The sequence below is a fragment of the Pleuronectes platessa genome, chromosome 22 (assembly GCF_947347685.1).
Source record: "Pleuronectes platessa chromosome 22, fPlePla1.1, whole genome shotgun sequence".
Taxonomy (NCBI): Eukaryota; Metazoa; Chordata; class Actinopteri; order Pleuronectiformes; family Pleuronectidae; genus Pleuronectes; species Pleuronectes platessa.
The window spans coordinates 14411713-14429317 of record NC_070647.1 but is presented as its reverse complement, the minus strand read 5'-3'; the positions used below and the strand labels follow the sequence as shown (position 1 = coordinate 14429317).

The window sequence follows — 17605 nt, the reverse complement described above, 5'->3', positions numbered from 1 at the left end:
TTAAGTAAGTTGAAGTCAGTCCTACTAACATAAGCACTGACTAACACGAATAAAGGAAACACAACATCTGCATTTCTCATCCATGATGTTTGTGGACATACTTCAGGGCCAGTTTTTGAGAAAGCAACCAATAACTAAAGACCTTGGCTACAGGGTAACGCAATTCAGGGCAGCTTATTTACTGGGGGTCGGGTTTCAGACCCATAAAACAGACCAGTCAAGTTCAGGTCAGGCTCAGACAGAGAAATGCAGCATGACAGTGGACTCACCTCTCCCCAGGTAGACCATGCCGTACTCTCTGCCCTGTGCGGTCTTGATTTCCACTGTGAAGCAAACTTCTTTGCCGATAAGCTTCTTCCGCAGGAACTCTCTGGCTTGAAAGGCCCACGGCTGCAACACAGACAGGAATATTAATGCGGACTCCCACATCATGATCCCATCAGGAGTTAATGGTGCAGTTTGACTCATCAGCAGCAGCAGAATTAAACAACTAAGCAGAGACACATTGTTGTTGTGACAAACGCAATCCTTCATTTGAGATGTGTATTGTGCGTGGTGAAAAAAAATAAGTTCCCATTAATGCGATAATTAGCAGCGTGATGATCATGTTGGGGAAAAGCTTCAGTGCTTTTTCAATGTGATATTATCTCCGTCAAAGCAAAGTATTCCTGTCAGCCAGTTTAAATGGAATTATCTTTATTTTCTCATCTGATAAAAATAAAGCGCCGTGACCATCTGTCAAAGCCTAATTGGAAAAAGTATTCAAAAAACATAAACAGCAGACAGTCAAGTCGTGCAGATGTTAATCAATCCCCCCCCCCCAATAAGGAGATAAGTCACATTTGGCTGCCTTGAATAAACTGATAAGAAAATGTCAAATTACAAGAGCGATATCTCAAAGCCTCAAGTTGAACTGAGAGCCGACATGTTTATCTTAAGACTTCATAGTTAATCAAACAAACATGGTCTGAATACATATTCATACTTAATTATGGTACAACTGCTTAATTAAAGAGGATGGAAAAGTCATGTGACAGTAAAAAACGAGGACGTACACATCAGCTTTCCCCACCACATTGGAAATATCAGAGTGTGTGCTGGGGGGGGTCGCTACTTAGTAGGACCTTGTTCTGCCTTTGCCAAACACACACACAAATATAAACAAACAAACAAACAAACAAACAAACAGGGACTCACCTCATCGGGAGTGTCCTTGGTGTCGGGCTGGCCCTGAGCGGCTCGGCGGGCCATGGGCCCCGCTCGGATATTACTGAGATTGATCTGCCGCTCTGGGGGCGGGCCGCCTCGAGGCTGGCCCCGCACAATGATAGCACAGCCCGACAAGACCTGGAGAGATGACAGGAAGAAAAACTTGTCAGCTGGAGGAGATACTAGCCTGAGTTTCAAATCAGCTAAATGTGGATCATATCTTTTAAACACAAAAATGATTATGCAATACACCAGGAGCAGATACATGACCACAGCACCTCTCCTGTGTTAGAGGGGGAAGCCAGAGGTGGCTTTCAGTTTTTATCTTCTCAGCGAACACACACACACACACACACACACTCTGGGGCATTTAGTAAAGTGTTATATCTGCATTTACATTGTGACAAGAGTCAGTCTGATAAGCACTGAGGGTGGGTCCTGCTGGATTGATCTGAATCTGGTGTAACACAAACAAGCCCAGCAGGAAAATAAATAGGTAAATATAGAGAGGATCACTTTAAGCCCCTAACTCTTGTGTAGATGTTAGCTTCAAATTAGCTGAGGCTTTGAGGGCGAAGCAGGAAAACAGCTCGAAACTCTTACAGCCGTGGAGACGGAAACAAACTTCTGCCAGACGTTGCTGTGGTGACAGTCTGTCATTCAAACGCGATCACGCCAACTGATAGCACGGCTAAATACAACACACAAAAAAAAATAGATAACCTACTCTTGGGTTTGACAACCGTGGCATTTACACGAATCTGAGCAAACACCTTTTATCTGCGGACTCTCCAGAGTGTCTGCAGGGAGCATCACTGAGGGCTGTTGATCTAAGATGTGGACAAGATAAACTCCTCCATCATATCAGCACCGTTACCCACTGACTGACTGGGTTCCCACTAGTGTAGAGCTCAGCAGGAAGGTTCCTGGGTCTTTTAAATGCCAACTAGGCATGGGAAAAGAAAAAGAGGCACTACCCCCCCCCCCCCCTTTCTGTGTTTACAAAACGGCCACGTTCAACTTGGAATGTACCACAAGGCTTTGCGGGACACCATGCTCACGTTTCTCGAGGCACACATATGACTGAATTAGATGTGGGTTCTACTACATTACAAGATTATTTACATTGTGCGCAAAATCATTTAAAATCCTGGAGAAAGCAAAGATTCAATCTGCACAATCATATTAAACTCTGACTTCAGTGCACTAAAGATACACTTTTAATGATCTTCACAAACCCCTCAGCTCCTTTGGTGATAAACCCACAAGAGAGTGACCTATTCACACGCACACATCTTTCTCCAGGGAGGACACCGATGTCAACCTGTTTACAGCAGCTCGCACACTTCTAAAAACAGCCCATCTTCAAATGCCTGGAGACGAGTGTGGTTGGGTGCGTTGAGTAGATTGGAGCATGAGAGACACAATGTAACACAACTGAGGCCCGAGCGATGTGGCCAAAAGTTATATAACGGATAAATATTTTTGTTTAAGTCGATATTGATAATATAACAATAAATGTCACATTGTTATCTAAGTTTCAAGACAGATTTTTCCCCGCTGAGTGAAGGTTGTGAGTTTAAACTCTTCTTTAGGAGCAGAGATTTCAAATCTGAGGTAGATCAATTCTGTGTTATTCCTCCTCACTGTGCTGATTGATTGGTTGATTTATTGATTGGACTTTTCTGATATTGCTGTTGATGAAATTAACATTGTGGTAATGGTGGATATTGTTGTTGGAGCCCTACGTGTAAAACAAGATAACTGATTTAAATCTGTGCATTTCAATGTGTTAAACTGGGATTTAAAAATAATGTTAAAGTCTTATTTAAGCAAATCAGTTCATAGAAAAATCTGATTCTACAAACAGAACTTGCAGATAAATATTGATTTTGTGGGGGAAAGGCTGTGCATTGGGAGAATAGAGTTTCCCTGTGTCAACTATGTTCAGTGGAGTTCCCTGAAGGCACCTTTAACAACTCCTCTCAGATATGACGAAATATGAGCGACCGACGCATTTACCATATCACAAGTTAATGCTTAAGCTTATCTATATTTGATTTGTGTTTTGATATCTCTAGTCTTGTATTTTTTTGTTTCACTCTTGTACTGTTCTAAATACACGTATGTCTGCTGAACCATATTATTAAAGGCTGTTAGTCCAAAGCTTAGCTTTGCATAGCTTCAGTTATTTATCTTTAAATCTGTGTGTATATATATATTTGGCTTCCATACTCTGTTACTTGTGTCTTTCAGTCACCTCTCACTTAAACGAGTTGTATTGTCAGTATCTCCATTAGCACAGTACTTCTTTAAAGTGACAGCTTGGGGCCGTCTCATGTCAGACAGGGGGGGGGGGGGGGGGGGGACGACGACTTCCACAGGTTAAACCAGGTAACCGTGCAAATGCATACAACATAGACACAGTGTGTGTGCTTGCTCTATCTAGGAGGGTGAAGATGACCTTTCCCTGGGGTCTGATCGAGTTTGCCTGGAGGGAAGGTGAAGTAACAGGAGCAGAGGCTGCAGCCCAGCCAACACGAGTGGGAGATTATAGGGGGGGAAGAGAGCTGGGAGCTACGTGTCAGTTTCCTGTGGTCGCTCTGCACACGGAGGAAACCCAGCCAGCGACTGGGAAGCTCTGACACACATTAACCAGCTCCACCATGACACACTGGACTTCCACGATTTCAGAAATCACAACAACCAACGTTTTAAATAAGTCCCAACGGGGGTGAAAGTCTAAGGGGGGATAAAAGTATACAATGTTAGCTTTCAGGCTAGGTGGCTAAGCGCTGATTTGCAACAAGCTTTAAATCAATTCAATGATTTGATTGATTCCGTTTTGCGTGAACGTTGTAAAAATCCAATTAACTCCGCGACGCCTCAGACTCAAAAACTTTGTTCACACAAGTTGCAGGAGAAGTGGCTGCTAACAGCTAGATAGCATGCTAGCCTGGGAACCTGAACATCTGTTGACGTTGCACTAGCCGAATCCCTGCCTGACATGAGTGTCCGGCTAGTTTGAACTGTTTGTAAATGGGAATAAAGTGGCTCTGGGAACACTGGGCTCGTCGGACTTCCTGTCAAACTGTCAGTTTAGGTTGCCACTGGCAGGATATCAGGATAGCTCACGTGTGCTAATGTCAATCCAGCTCATTAGCAGGGGAGCTATGTCAGTAGCAGGCTAGCTAGCCCGGGGTTAGCCAACATGCTGCCGGGTGAGCTGACCGTTCACTGACAGTTGTTCGAGACCCGGTGTCAACTCCTGCTTTCAGCCCAAAAGTGGATTTAAATCACCACGTTAGCTCAGAGGAAGTTACTTTAGCCTCCATTGCACCCCCACCTCCACAACCCCCCAGGCTAACGAAGCTAACTGGCTGTGTGTGTGTCCCCACTACATGCTCATGGTTTCCTACCATCTTCACGATCCCCCGCTGCAGATGAGCAGACGGAGAGGGGGCCGCCTGAGCTGGTGCCGAAACAGATGCCATGTCCGCCGGGTAGAGGAGTAACGCCGTTGAGGGGGTGACCAGGTGAGGGAGCAGGGACCCTGAAGTGAGTGACTGTTCTACGGGAAGCCGAGGGGGAAAAAGGGCTGAGCACCGATCAACACACACGTTATACCGGAAACACGCTCTGCCATGCGTACACACAGCAGTGCGAGCGCTTCCGGGTCCGAGGGGCCGAAATGAATGGGAGTGAACGGCGCCGCTTCACGAGCGCGTAGGAAAATTGAAATAAAGACTTCCGGAGCAGGAGCTGCGACACGTCAGCATAGCGTTAACCCGGCTCACGCTGCTTTCATGGCCCCTCGGATATCTGGGCTTCCCTCACTCGTCGATACTTAATGAGTGTGAGCTGCAGAACCTGCCTGGGAATTAACCGCTTTTTAAGATTTCTTAAGTTTTAGAGTAATTCAGTGACACTTGGCGTCACAACCACAATCACTAGTCAGAATTAACTGATGATAGTTAATACGGTTAATACATTTTAAGAAATGTAAAACAAATAAGGGCTTAGAACTGTTCTCCAGCTTACATCAGTATCATTCACTCCATGGGACGTCCTGTAAAATCTGTTTTCATAAGTGAAGATTTTAATATAGTTCTAATGTGTAATATAACATTATATTTTCCTAAATATTTTGGGGGGGGGAAATATTATTTTCATATTTAAACTTGTATGCACTACATGGAAAAATGGAAGGATAAGGTCTCCATTATTAGGGCCCTAGCACTGACAGGCACTGACAGGTGAGGCCCTATTGAAATTGTAAGGATTTTTATTAGGGCCCAAGCACTGACAGGCACTGACAGGTGAGGCCCTATTGAAATTGTAAGGATTATTATTATTATTATTCAGGCAAATGAATTGGCTTTTTGAGGGCTTTAACATGCTCATATTCTTACCAAATATGAGCGTGGCGTCAAAGCTTCATTACACGCCATTAAAAGACGATGTTATGTAACGCGGACATACATGGACCATGAAACCTACGCCAAAGGAGACGATGTTGTCATTATTCCACTGTGCATTGTCCTATCACCACCAAACTTCTGTCTCATGATCAGAGTCCAAGCCTGAACAGCTCTATGTGTCAATATGTCATCAGTCATTATTTATTTTTTCAGGCAAAACGCATGCAACGGTTCAAAATGCATGTGCTCGTGCCCGCCCAGTACGGCTTTGCAGTGTTTAACGAGGTAAACTCATTTTTGACGAAGAAAACCAGATTCCGTGTGGGAAAAACAATCAATGGCGCATATATACTGGAGCGTATAGGGATTTATCCGGCACCCTTGTCAAAGAGAAGCTACGAGGGGAACGCTCTGGATGCTACAAGGCAGCAGGTGTCACACCGCTGATGAATCGAGAGGCTGAGGATGTGAAGAGGTCAGCTCTCCGCAGAAGTCAAGAAATCCACCAGTTAATGACACTGATGCAAAGGAGGATCACGTGACTCGAAAGGTGAATGAAATGACTCGTTTGAGCCTGAAAGTGCAATTTTGGGCCCAGATGGATGTGTGAAAACAATACTTGGTATTTTAAATCTCCTTGTGCTCTATTATAGTTTACATCCTCCTGTGCCACTGCACTGTCCTCTTTTCAGACAAACAATATATAAATTTGGTATAAGTCTCCATAAATAAATACAATATGACAAATATGTCATTCAGGGCTTATAGAGCAGAGACCATGTGTAAATGTTGTTTGATGATCGTAAATAAGATTTAAAAAATGTTTCACGATGTTTAACATTTTATTGCTTTTTCTATTTTTTTAGTTTTGCTCTGTTTTTACCTACTATTTAATTAAATGAGTTTACCCCATTCTCCTGCATAATTATCATTATCATTCACATTCACATTCAAAAGACAAAGGTTCCTTCATTTAATTGCAGGACTAACTTTGTTTTATGTCCATTAAAATTTGTGGGTTGTCACATCTGTGCCATCATGAAAGGGTTTGCGTCTTGAACAGGGTTTCCATGGTAACAGCAAGTGCAGTTTAAAATAGATGGAGGGTTCCTCTGATACAAGTTTGTTGAATTTTTCTGAACGAGCTCTTGCACTTGTCGTGACCCCAACACAAACTCCTGCCCCACAAAACATCACTTGCTGTTTCCATGGTAACAATGTTTAAGACCCGCCCCCTTCACGATGACAGACTTTATTTTTATCATCCAACAATCATACATCAGATGAGAAATGAAAATGTTTTCCTTGTTCTGCAGCTCCCACGTGTGACTGTGGGTAGAACTGTGAGTGGGAAACAGTCAGAGAACATTAAGGCTCTGGGGACCTTCTCTTAATATTTGCAAAACCTTGTAATGTTTTCGTGTATCGTGATGATTTTAATGCTAAGACATGAATTCCCAAAAGGAGCAACTCGTAATGACCTCGATTAACTTTGTGTGTGTGTGTGGGAGACAGAGAGAGAGAGAGAGAGAGAGAGAGAGAGAGAGAGAGAGAGAGAGAGAGAGAGAGAGAGAGAGAGAGAGAGAGAGAGAGAGAGAGAGAGAGAACAAAGACAAACGTTATTTTCTTCTTGATTTTATCCATGTGATACTGAATTTCTCTACAGGCCTAACATCTCCTGTGTATTTCATATCGAGCAGGTTTATTGTTGTGTTTTATTATTATAAATAAACCCCCCAATCCCCCCCCCCATGATCTCTTTATATATTCATTCTCCAAATTATAGTGGTTTACATGTTTAAGAACATAACCTGTATGATACGAGTGGAATTTAAATGTGAGGCAATATCGCCCTCTGGGTGTCATATCACACTGGAAGAGTTACGTGACTTGACATTTGGACTTGTTTTGTATGTTTTATAGGTTTGGATGCAGCCAGTCAGTGGTTGTGATGTGGATTGTGATTTGATTGTCAACAATTAAACATCACCCATATATTTAATATTATTATAACGTATACCTATGAACCATAGTTTAAATGGAAAATGACCAGAACATCCCTTGATTTAATTAAACAGTATTAAATATGAAGTAGCTACTCACAGGAGAGAGGCTGGCATCATGATCTCACCTGAGAGTGAAACCAGAAAGAAAGATGGTGATTCACATTAAATACACAACCAGGTGACTGTCAGACTGGAGAAAATAATTAAAATGATACATCTTTAACCTTTCTCACTTTCCTAGTGATTGTTCACTGAAGAGCTCCTAGTACTAGTTCAATGTTTTATAGCATAAATCTTACATAATTCCACTGAGGAAAAAAATGTGGGGGTAAAAATATCTGTGCAGTATGATTCTAAATTAACACAAAAGTTAATCATGCATGAGCAGGACCCAAAACTCCCTGAGCTGCATTACATTAAACTGTTCCTCTTCAGTTTGATCTATTCACAGGCTATAAAGGTTCCTGTTTAAATATCAAATCGCTGTAAAAATCTGTGATCTACATTTGATGGTTTCTCTTTACATTGGATAATGTGCATCATAGGAGCAACACAAATGCGTACTGGATGATTCTTGTACAAAAGGAACGTTCAAATTAAGGAGAGGGACTTTCATCACTCGGATATACCTTTACATCGTGGTGCGTAAAGTCTGACAAGAAAAATGAGTTTAGTTATTAACTAAATCTTCCTCCTCAACAAAATCCTACAACGCATCTGAAAGCAGGAACATCACAGGCCTGATTTGCATTTAATGCGTCTTCACCTGTTTGGCATCTTTCATCTGAGAGTCAGTGCGCAGCAGCATAAACGAGGATACACGCAAATTTTCATTTTATAAGCAAGATGAACGACGAGGAATGTTTTCGTGAGTAATGCAAAACTCACGAATATGTATAAGAAATCTGGCGATTGATAACCTTTGAGGACAGATAGAAATTAAATTATAAAGCCTTTTTTTTTAACGTTTATAAGACTTGTATCGATGGTTCAAGACGATGTTGTATAATTTGGTTAAGTTGGACATTAATCACATCCACCTATATTAAATAATAAATGATCAAATTCTGAATTCTTACCTTTTATTTTAGGTAAATAAAGTGAAAACTTACACCAGTTATATTCAGATTTACATGTGTAAATAAAGTAAGACAAGTTCAAAATCTAATTGTGTGTTTAGACAGACAATTGTTGAGGCGCAGCTTCCTGTTGAAATCGGCACATTGGAACTCAGTCATGAGAATGATAACAAATATCTCTATATAATTAAAGAATAAAACATTCATGTGTGTAAATAGAAAAAGAAAAACATTCACTAGACTAAAAATAAAAAACGTGACCGTTTCATGAATATAATTGCTGGCTCGTTACAAGAAGGAGAAAAGTACAAGGCACCACAAAGGCAGCTCCGTTGCGCACAAGGCAGCTCGGTGCGCAACGGAGAGGTTTTGGAAACGTTTTTACGCGGCTGAATTATTCTGCATTTTTACACCTCAGGACAGATTATAACGCGGATACGGGTAATTTACACCCAAAGCAAACACACAGGACTTGTAATTACAAAGCACGGTTTGGTCTTGGACAGGATTTTAGCTTCTTAAACTCCCGCCCCTTCCTTTTTGGCGAGCCCACATGAACATTTACGCACCACGAATATGTGGCGCTGTCTCAACAGCACAACCAAAGTACTTTAATCCACCTCATTTGGCACACGCTGTACGTGCAATAAACGACTATAAATCAATGAGCACGTAAACTGCCCGGTAATAAATTTAAAAAAGCTCGTCTTATTTGTCCTTTGACTCGGTTGGCAAGGAGACGATGGTGTCCAAAAATGGCTGTCCTCTATCTACCCTGGCTGATTGTACACACAGAGTATTATTGTCCTCCCACTCATGGTTAATGTATAATTTGGGCCATATGGCATTTTAAAATGTGGACCTTTATTTCGGTGGCACTTCGATCTGTGTGGACCCAACTAATGATATTCAATTAGTCATTAAACAGACCAAAGGACGAGGCTCGTGTTGGGTTTTCACATGGGCTAATATTTGCTCGTCAAATATTTCCCTTCGAAACGTTTACAACGCATTTTTATCTGCTGGCTGCCCAGGGAACATCTGTGAGGGTTATTTTAGCCTCCCTCTCTTGGACACGCCAGGTCCCCCAATTGGCCACATCCGTGCGCCCATGCACGAGTCTATTTGTTCACGTTTTGAAAGAAAATGTAATAAAGGGAGAGAGCGCGAAGGATTTATGATTTATCAAAAGCACTTTACCATATGGCTGTCGTCATTGGAGCAGATTTCCAAATGTTTGTTTTATGGAAGTGGAGAAGAGAGGCTTTTTAATCGGTGCCACTTCACCTGGGAGAGAGGATGCTGGAGTCACGTGACCACCATGCCCCCCCTACCCCCCACCCCCACCCCTGAAGGATGGGGAACAAAGCAAATTGGATTATTCATGTTTTTTGAAAATTTCGAAATTTTGACTGACCTTGTGGCAGGACAGCAAGCTCAGAAGCAGAAAACTTGAGGACTGGATTGGGGCACTGAATGTTTTCCATCCCCAATATTGGTCTGGCTGAAAGTGGAGGCAGCCTCTGCGCAAAAGGAAAATAGCCTGGATTCCCTAACGTCATTATTACAGTCATGCAATGCAGACTACAGCAACGCAGAGACATTTGATTTACTTGGGACACAATCTATATTAATTCAGAAGTGGAAATATGTATGTTATGGCACTAAGGAAATGTGTCAAAGCTTAAAAACTCTGACCAGGTGCCACACATTCGAGTATCTGGTGCCGCAGATGTCTGAATATGCCTCCAAAACAAGACAGGGCAAAGATAAGGGAAACATTTCTTATTAAGAGACACAATTAATCTTATTTGACCGGAGAAATCGAATTCATGCATTTCAGAGAGAGCATGAATTATATTATTTCTGATTTATTCTATTACTTAATATTACATGGGGAGACCACTTCCTTGCTGGACTTGATTTTAAGTTCAAGCAGTTTCTCTCTGCATCATGAATCTCACCGACTCAGTCTCATCTTCGTTCAAATCAAACTGCTGCACTTGCTTTTGGAAATTTCCAGGAAGAAATAAAGTGGAACGAAAACTGGCACATTGGTTCACATGTATGTTATTTTTATTTATTAACGAAAATCCATTTGGGGTCTATATCAAGATTTAAAGCAGGTGTTTGTGCACATTCACTTCCAGGCATTGTTGACACTTCTGGTAACAGGTCGCCGCGTCAGGCTGAGCTCTGCGGGCCTATAAATGTCTGCGGCGGCGCGTCAGTCCTTCATTGTCAGTCAGCGGAGGCGCACGGGCTTCCCAGGGATCGTCATCACTTTTAAGAGTTTAATTTGTAATTTTTGTGATCATCTTTATCAGCCAGGCTGCAGGGAGCGAGTGGAGATGTGCGGAACCAACGCTGATCTGCAAAATAAAGGTAAATGTTTTTACTTTACTTACTTTTACGCACTTTAATGCTTTATCAGTATTGCAGTTTTCATCCCTGTGCGTTTGTTGGCAAGATTACGCAAAAAAATAAACTAAATGGATTTCCACGAAACTTGGTGGATATGGGCATGAGAAGAACCCATTTAATTTAGGAGTGGATCCGGATCAGGAGGCTGATCCAGGGATTTACTTTTGCAGTCTACTTTATCTCCAAGACTGCGAAATGGGCCTTTCTCCGGCATTATTCTAAATTTCCCAGGGAAATGATTGATAGATCTTGATGAGAATTATCAGGCATCATAAGATAACTGATATGTATGAGTGTGCGCAATTTGGTGCAGCCTTGCTTAATCTGAGGGGCCTTTTTGGCCTTGGATGAGTTACGCGCTCTAATCAATCCATATAGTCATAAAACACCCAGGAAACTACCTGCTGAGACTTGTTTAACACAAAGGTTAAATATAAACCGTGTTAGTTTAAATTTTTACGGTATGAATGTAATTTAAAGACATAATCCAACTGTATAGACTTGTTGTAATAAGGTGGCGGGCGTGTGAACCAGCTGGGAGGCATGTTTCTGAACGGAAGACCTCTCCCTGAATCCAAGAGGAGGAAAATGATCGAGCTGGCCTCGGAGGGGGTCCGTCCCAGTCAAATATCAAGGATACTTCGGGTAAGGAAAAGCATTGTTGTTATAGTCTCTACAGCTACAACACGTTCAGTGCCACATGTGAGAATCCCAGTGCGTCCCCCAGGTGTCCAACGGGTGCGTGAGTAAGATCCTGAGCCGGTACCGACGCACGGGACTCCTGGAGCCCAAGACCACCGGAGGGAGCCGACCTCGACTCCTCACCCCCGGCGTCATCTCCACCATCATCCGGTGCAAGAGGGAGAACCCGACTATTTTCGCATGGGAGATCCGGAAGCGCATGGCTGCGGCGCGATTCTGCAAAGTCTCCAAGATTCCCAGCGTAGGTGCAACTGGAATCAATCAGTTTGGGATGTTACCGAGAATTGATTATGTGCCAACGTTTATTATTGCGTATTCTTTTTCTTCTAGGTGTCATCCATAAATCGGATTTTAAGAAAGATCCACCTGGAGCACGGACCCATGTGCATGGAGCTCAGTGCGCACATGGAGCCGGGTAAGTCACCTGATGGAGGAGCCTGTGAACTCCAGCTCATGACTATGATGGAACACAAATAACCAGAATGGGCGAAAGGCATCATTTCCCAAATCCTCTCGTTGCATTCCCCCAGTTTATACAATTCAATTAAGCCTGTTTACTTCCCACATAAACACACGTCACGATTTGGGTAAACTAATAAACAGAGGAGGGGAAGTCCAGCTGGAAATTACATTCTGTGATGCTGATATCATGTTTGTGTGTGTGTTTGTGTGTGTGTGTGACGTGCACAGATTTAGATCATTTGATTCAGGATGAGCTGAATCACAGACACACAGTCTGCAGCGATGAGCAGAAACCTAAAGGTGTCCAGCAGCGGAACCGCACCACCTTCACCTCGGAGCAGAGCGGGGCCCTTGAGCAAGGTGACAGAAAAGCCTTCGAGTGTCTATGCATCTTTCACGCTAACACAACACTATACTCCTTATAAGAAACTAAAAGTCTCTTCCTATCTCCCGAATCAGAGTTTTCTCACAGCCAGTATGCAGACATGTACCTGAGGGAGAAACTGTCGGCCAGAATCAAACTTCCTGAGGAAACCATCAAGGTACATTACTCAAGGAAAATCTATCCTGCAGAGATCACCAGTCCTTTTTATAGAGGTTTTATTGAATCTGTTTTATTTTGGGGGGATTTGTATATGATTTGGAGACTTGGACGTGCCCAATAAGAAGATATTTGGTGTTATTGTGGCCACTAAGATCTTTGAGGGGAGTTCTTCTAAGCTTTGGTGCTTAAAGGGTTCTGCTGTTCCTTGCACTACCTTGTGTACTTGCACATCTGTAAATTGGGGACAGATTGAGTTGAGGCTACTTTGCACATTTGTATTTCAGCCTTTGTGTTTGTCTTGTTTTTCTTGTGTTATTGTCATGGTCCATATTGTGTATTTGTTGGATGCTGTGAACCCCATGGCTGCAAATCAGTTTTTCCACAAGTGGGACAATATAGACTTGAACCTTGACTTGTATTTGTGTATCTGTCTAAGGTCTGGTTTTCAAACCGACGGGCGAAGTGGAGGAGGGAGACCAAACAGAGGAGCGGCTCGCAGAGTAAGTGTGTTTGTTTTTGGATATGAGGCCTAGAAACAATATGTGTTCAAACCCACGACAAGATGAACTGAACTGAGTGGAAAGCTCAGAGCTGACAAAAATGTGTTTCTCCTTTACAGACGTCCAGAAGCAAAGAGATTTTCCTCCGGTGAATCCAGCGCCGCCGCACGGCTTCACATCTCCTCAGGTACAGATGGAAGTAACAGTTTGTGAGGGGAAACTTTAAAGCCCCTCGGCATCTTCTCTCTGAGCGACGGGGTCTTTAACATGAGCACGACTGTCCCCTTCCAAAGTCAGAAACAGACTTCTGTCATTTCAAAGCATCGTTTGAATCTAAAATGTCCACATTGCCCTTTAAGTAATGAATATTTAATGTTATGGAGAAAGACTTTAAGTTCTCGGGACTTGAACTTATGATGTGGTTTGATTTAGAGGACAGGAACCTGTTGTTTATAGCCACGTTGGAACTGTAAACTGTTTGTGTTGATTTGAAGGCAACAGCAGTGTCGAGAATCTACCGTCAACACTCGGAAGCCTCCTCCTCCTATGACACAGTTTCCAGGAAATTACAAAATGGCTGTATTTTCTCCACAGAAGCAGGTAAAGTCTGTTTTTATCAAACCAGCATATTCACATATATGTGTAGAAATCAATGTCTAAAGGGAAAAATAGTGAAATAGGGGCTTTTTCATGTTGAGGGTGATGGAGTGTTTTGTTTTAAATGACTGACTTAAAAGTGGAAATATAAGTGTTTCTGAAATAAGTATGTGTATATTTAGTTTTTCCACCAAATTTATTAAGTTTTTAAGGCTATTTGAGAAAATGATTGAGGTGTTTTAAAGAATTACTAATGGGGCAGATGTTGGACTACTCCTTCTTTATCTCACCTCTGAGGATTAATGTGATTTATGATGTGATCCCTGGAGATCTGCTCTTAAATCTCAGTCCTACACTTACAGTGGCTGGTTGGAAGTAACTTGTATGTTGAGTCAGATCATTCTTGCATGTGATCACTTGACGAAGACACAAACATGAGCTTTTAATAAATCTGCTTCCTCCACTCTGATGCGCAGGTGTCAGAAATCCTGCACAGCTCAGGTCCATCTCTCTGCCTCCGTCACTCTTCCACCCCTCGAGCAACGCCATGACCCAGAACATAGACACGGCCCGTCTGGCTCCACACTCGGAGGGATTCCCTTTCCCACTGGTCCACGGGCCCACAGACGCCAGGACGTCCCTCCCAGTTCTGAGCGAGGGGGTGCGGACAGGCCGCCCAGTGCCTCAGTGCTGGACCCAGCAGGGAGTTTCTCTCACTTGGAGCCAGATCCAGACGGACCAGAGGTTTCTGTTCGCGCCGCAGACCTGGGACCTGCATCCCCAGTAGTACCTGGACTGAATCAGGGACCACCTCTGTGACATGCATGAGACAAAGCAGCTTGTTCTCATCTGAGGAAACTGGTCCTTTTGGGGGGGGGGGAGTCTGGACTGGAGGGAGACATTCTGGCCAGCAGAGGGCGACAAATGACTGAAGTTACAATATTGTTCTCATCAGTTTTCTTTGAGTCTGTTCTCTGGAAATGTCATTAAACAGGAGGAGGAGAATGTTTTATTACGAATTCTGGATTCTGAAATCTTTAACATGTTACATGAGACAATGCAAAAGGAACTTAAAGGTACAGTGTACGGAAATTATAAGGATCTATTTGCTTGTATGGGATGTACTTCTCATAACTAGGTCACTGTGTCACCACCTTAAATTAAAACCATAGTGTGATTATTACTTTAGAATGAGCCTTATATATTTACATATACTACCACGGTGCCGACATGTTTCTACAGTAGCCCAGAATGGACAAAATAAGACGGACGAAGACTTAATCCACTTATAAATAAGACAATAATGCAGGTAAAGGTGCAGTTGGTAGAAATTATAAGAATCTATTCGTAGAAGTTTGAAATATTTTTTCATACTTATCTTACAATCACTGTGGAACCGCATTAAATTCAACAAAACTGTTTTTGTCACGTGCGGGACACACTTCCACGGACTCGGCCATGTTTCTACAGAGGCCCAGAACGGACAAACCAGCACGAGCTGGCCTTTGTTCATTAATGCAGTCGTGTATTTTTGTGTTGGAATTTAACAGACGAAGAAAAACCTTAAATCAGATCGGTTACCCGGAGTAATTATTGGTTGTATTTCCACAAAGTGAAGTGCAAGGAAGCCAATAAACGTTTAATTTAATGCTAATAGATAAAAGAAAAATAAAATATGGATATCTGAGGATCACTTTAACAGCAGGCTCTGCAGAACCGCATATCCGCTCAGCGATATCGACATAAATCATATCTGCATGGCTCATTTAAGGTTACCGCATAATAATATATGGATGTTGCGTGTTTTATAGTCCTGGGCCGGCTGTTTGTTTAAGTCTGGAGTGCGTTGCAGGCGCCCCTCCAAGAGTTCTTTCCAGGGATCGGCCAGTGGGGAAAATCTATAAAAGTGCGGCTTCACAAAAAAAGTCCAAACACTGATCTGATATCTGCGCCGCTCGGTGTCGGCTTTTATGACTGCACCAGGACGGAGGCATCGAATTCCTCCACGTCCCTTTACTGCAGCGGAGAGACGGTACGACTTCCCGATAATTGGCCACCGGGGGGGGGGGGCCGACTTGGATCAGAAGGCAAACAGCTTGGTCAGCAGCGTGGATGTGGCCTTCTGGTAAAATGACCATGTTGGAATTCAACCCTGTGAGGCCAGATGGGTAGATGACACCTCCACATGCCACTGATGTGTTCATCATCTATTTACTGATCGTGGCCGGGGGGGGTCTGAAAATTACTCAGTACATCTATTCTAGTCCTGTACTTGTATTTCTACTTGGAGTGTTTCTGTTTCATGCAACTTGACAGGAGATGTCACAGGCAAATCTTTGTTTTTCACTTCTCTAACTTGATTTCACAGCAGATTGGGATCCTCCGTTTGAATATTACACGATTAGTTTATAGCAGACAATCAATTCTATATGGATTGTTTCCATTATACGCGAGCGGTTGCCAACATTTCTGGTTTTAACTGTGTCTGAGTGGAGCTACTTGTCCTGCTCCTCGGAGATCTGTCACACAAAAGTGAAAACACCCCTCTGAGGTCTGAACGTGGTTTCACGTAAATCACGAAAATAACCACACAAATGAAAACACATTTGCTCAGTGCAACTTTGTTTTTACTTCTTCCATAAAATTCCTCTCGTGACGATGAGTCAGAGTTATCTTGTGACCCTCTGGAGGGTCGTCTCAGCTGGGAACACCACGCCACGTTGACCAGCCACAACCGTAAAATCCTGCTCGAACATTGATGCAACAGTATTAAATATCCAATAAAGTCATTCAAAACAATACACCACAACAATATTAGTCACAAAGTTTATCTGCACCCAGAGAACTGAAGCTCATAATTGTTGTTTACTCAAATTGGATTTTAAACATAGGACACAGCAATGTGATACTAATAATACTAATACTACTGCTACAACTACAACTAATATTACTTCTACTACTGCTACTACTAATAATAATAATAATAATATATTTATCCATTATCTGAGGGTCATAGGGAGAGATGGACCAAAGTAATTATACTAAGAATATGAATAATAAAAGTAATCATACTACTACTACTACTACTACTCACAATAATAATAATACATAATAATATATCCGAATCACAAAACAATACAATTTAAAACAAATACAAAATCAAACAAGATAAATCAATTTCACACAGAGATGAAAGTTTATTTTTTATTTTAAAAGAACGTTTCAAAATGGATTTTAAAGGAGCAACAAACATAGAAAGTCTCATTCCAGCTGGTAAATCATTCCAGAGTTTGGAAAACCTTGAGTTTCCTATCAGACTCTGGGAACTACCAAACAAAAGGACCATCAGCTCATCTCAGATGGGACCCAGGCTCACGGGGAGTTGAGTCCTTGATAAACACAGGGTCTTAGTTGTGTAGAAAGCTAAATCTTACATGTTGCTTCTTCCACTTTAAGTCAAATGTCTCACAACTGGCTACCGAACTCTCTGTCAACAAAATGACAGAAAGCAGGTTTTTACCTCAATATAACAAACCGACACAAACATCCATCTTGTGTTCGGAGCATTAAGTATTATCTTATCTCCCGTTGAGCAACCAGAAGTCTCCGAGCCGCCGATCCAAGTTCAACTATGCATCACTTAACTCTGCGGGTGACGTCC

General features: G+C 42.4%; 2 protein-coding genes across 2 annotated transcripts in view; one reads left to right on the top strand and one right to left on the bottom strand.

The window, feature by feature from the left end:
- The window catches only part of snd1 (staphylococcal nuclease and tudor domain containing 1), a 166735-nt gene extending 161861 nt beyond the window's left edge, over positions 1 to 4874 (bottom strand). Inside the window, exons 1-3 of the mRNA XM_053414676.1 lie at positions 4629 to 4874; positions 1198 to 1347; positions 270 to 390 (exon numbers count right to left, since the gene is read on the bottom strand). Of these exons, the coding sequence (XP_053270651.1) occupies positions 270 to 390; positions 1198 to 1347; positions 4629 to 4703 (346 nt within the window). The 5' untranslated portion in view covers positions 4704 to 4874. The remainder of the gene's footprint in view (positions 1 to 269; positions 391 to 1197; positions 1348 to 4628) is intronic.
- Positions 4875 to 11066: 6192 nt separating this feature from the next.
- On the top strand, positions 11067 to 14731 carry pax4 (paired box 4). The gene is made up of 10 exons (XM_053415473.1): positions 11067 to 11100; positions 11654 to 11784; positions 11867 to 12082; positions 12172 to 12256; positions 12532 to 12663; positions 12763 to 12845; positions 13284 to 13353; positions 13467 to 13534; positions 13842 to 13956; positions 14421 to 14731. The coding sequence occupies exons 1-10, from the start codon at positions 11067 to 11069 to the stop codon at positions 14729 to 14731; spliced, it is 1245 nt and encodes a 414-aa protein (XP_053271448.1).
- The last annotated feature ends 2874 nt before the right edge of the window (positions 14732 to 17605 follow it).

What these genes read in the sequence shown, in the direction of transcription:
- pax4 (XM_053415473.1), top strand. Translation starts at nt 11,067, where the DNA reads ATGTGCGGAACCAACGCTGATCTGCAAAATAAAG. An exon ending in GAGCGGGGCCCTTGAGCAAG is followed by an intron (nt 12,664 to 12,762) that starts GTGACAGAAAAG and finishes CTCCCGAATCAG; the next exon opens with AGTTTTCTCACAGCCAGTAT. An exon ending in TTCCTGAGGAAACCATCAAG is followed by an intron (nt 12,846 to 13,283) that starts GTACATTACTCA and finishes TATCTGTCTAAG; the next exon opens with GTCTGGTTTTCAAACCGACG.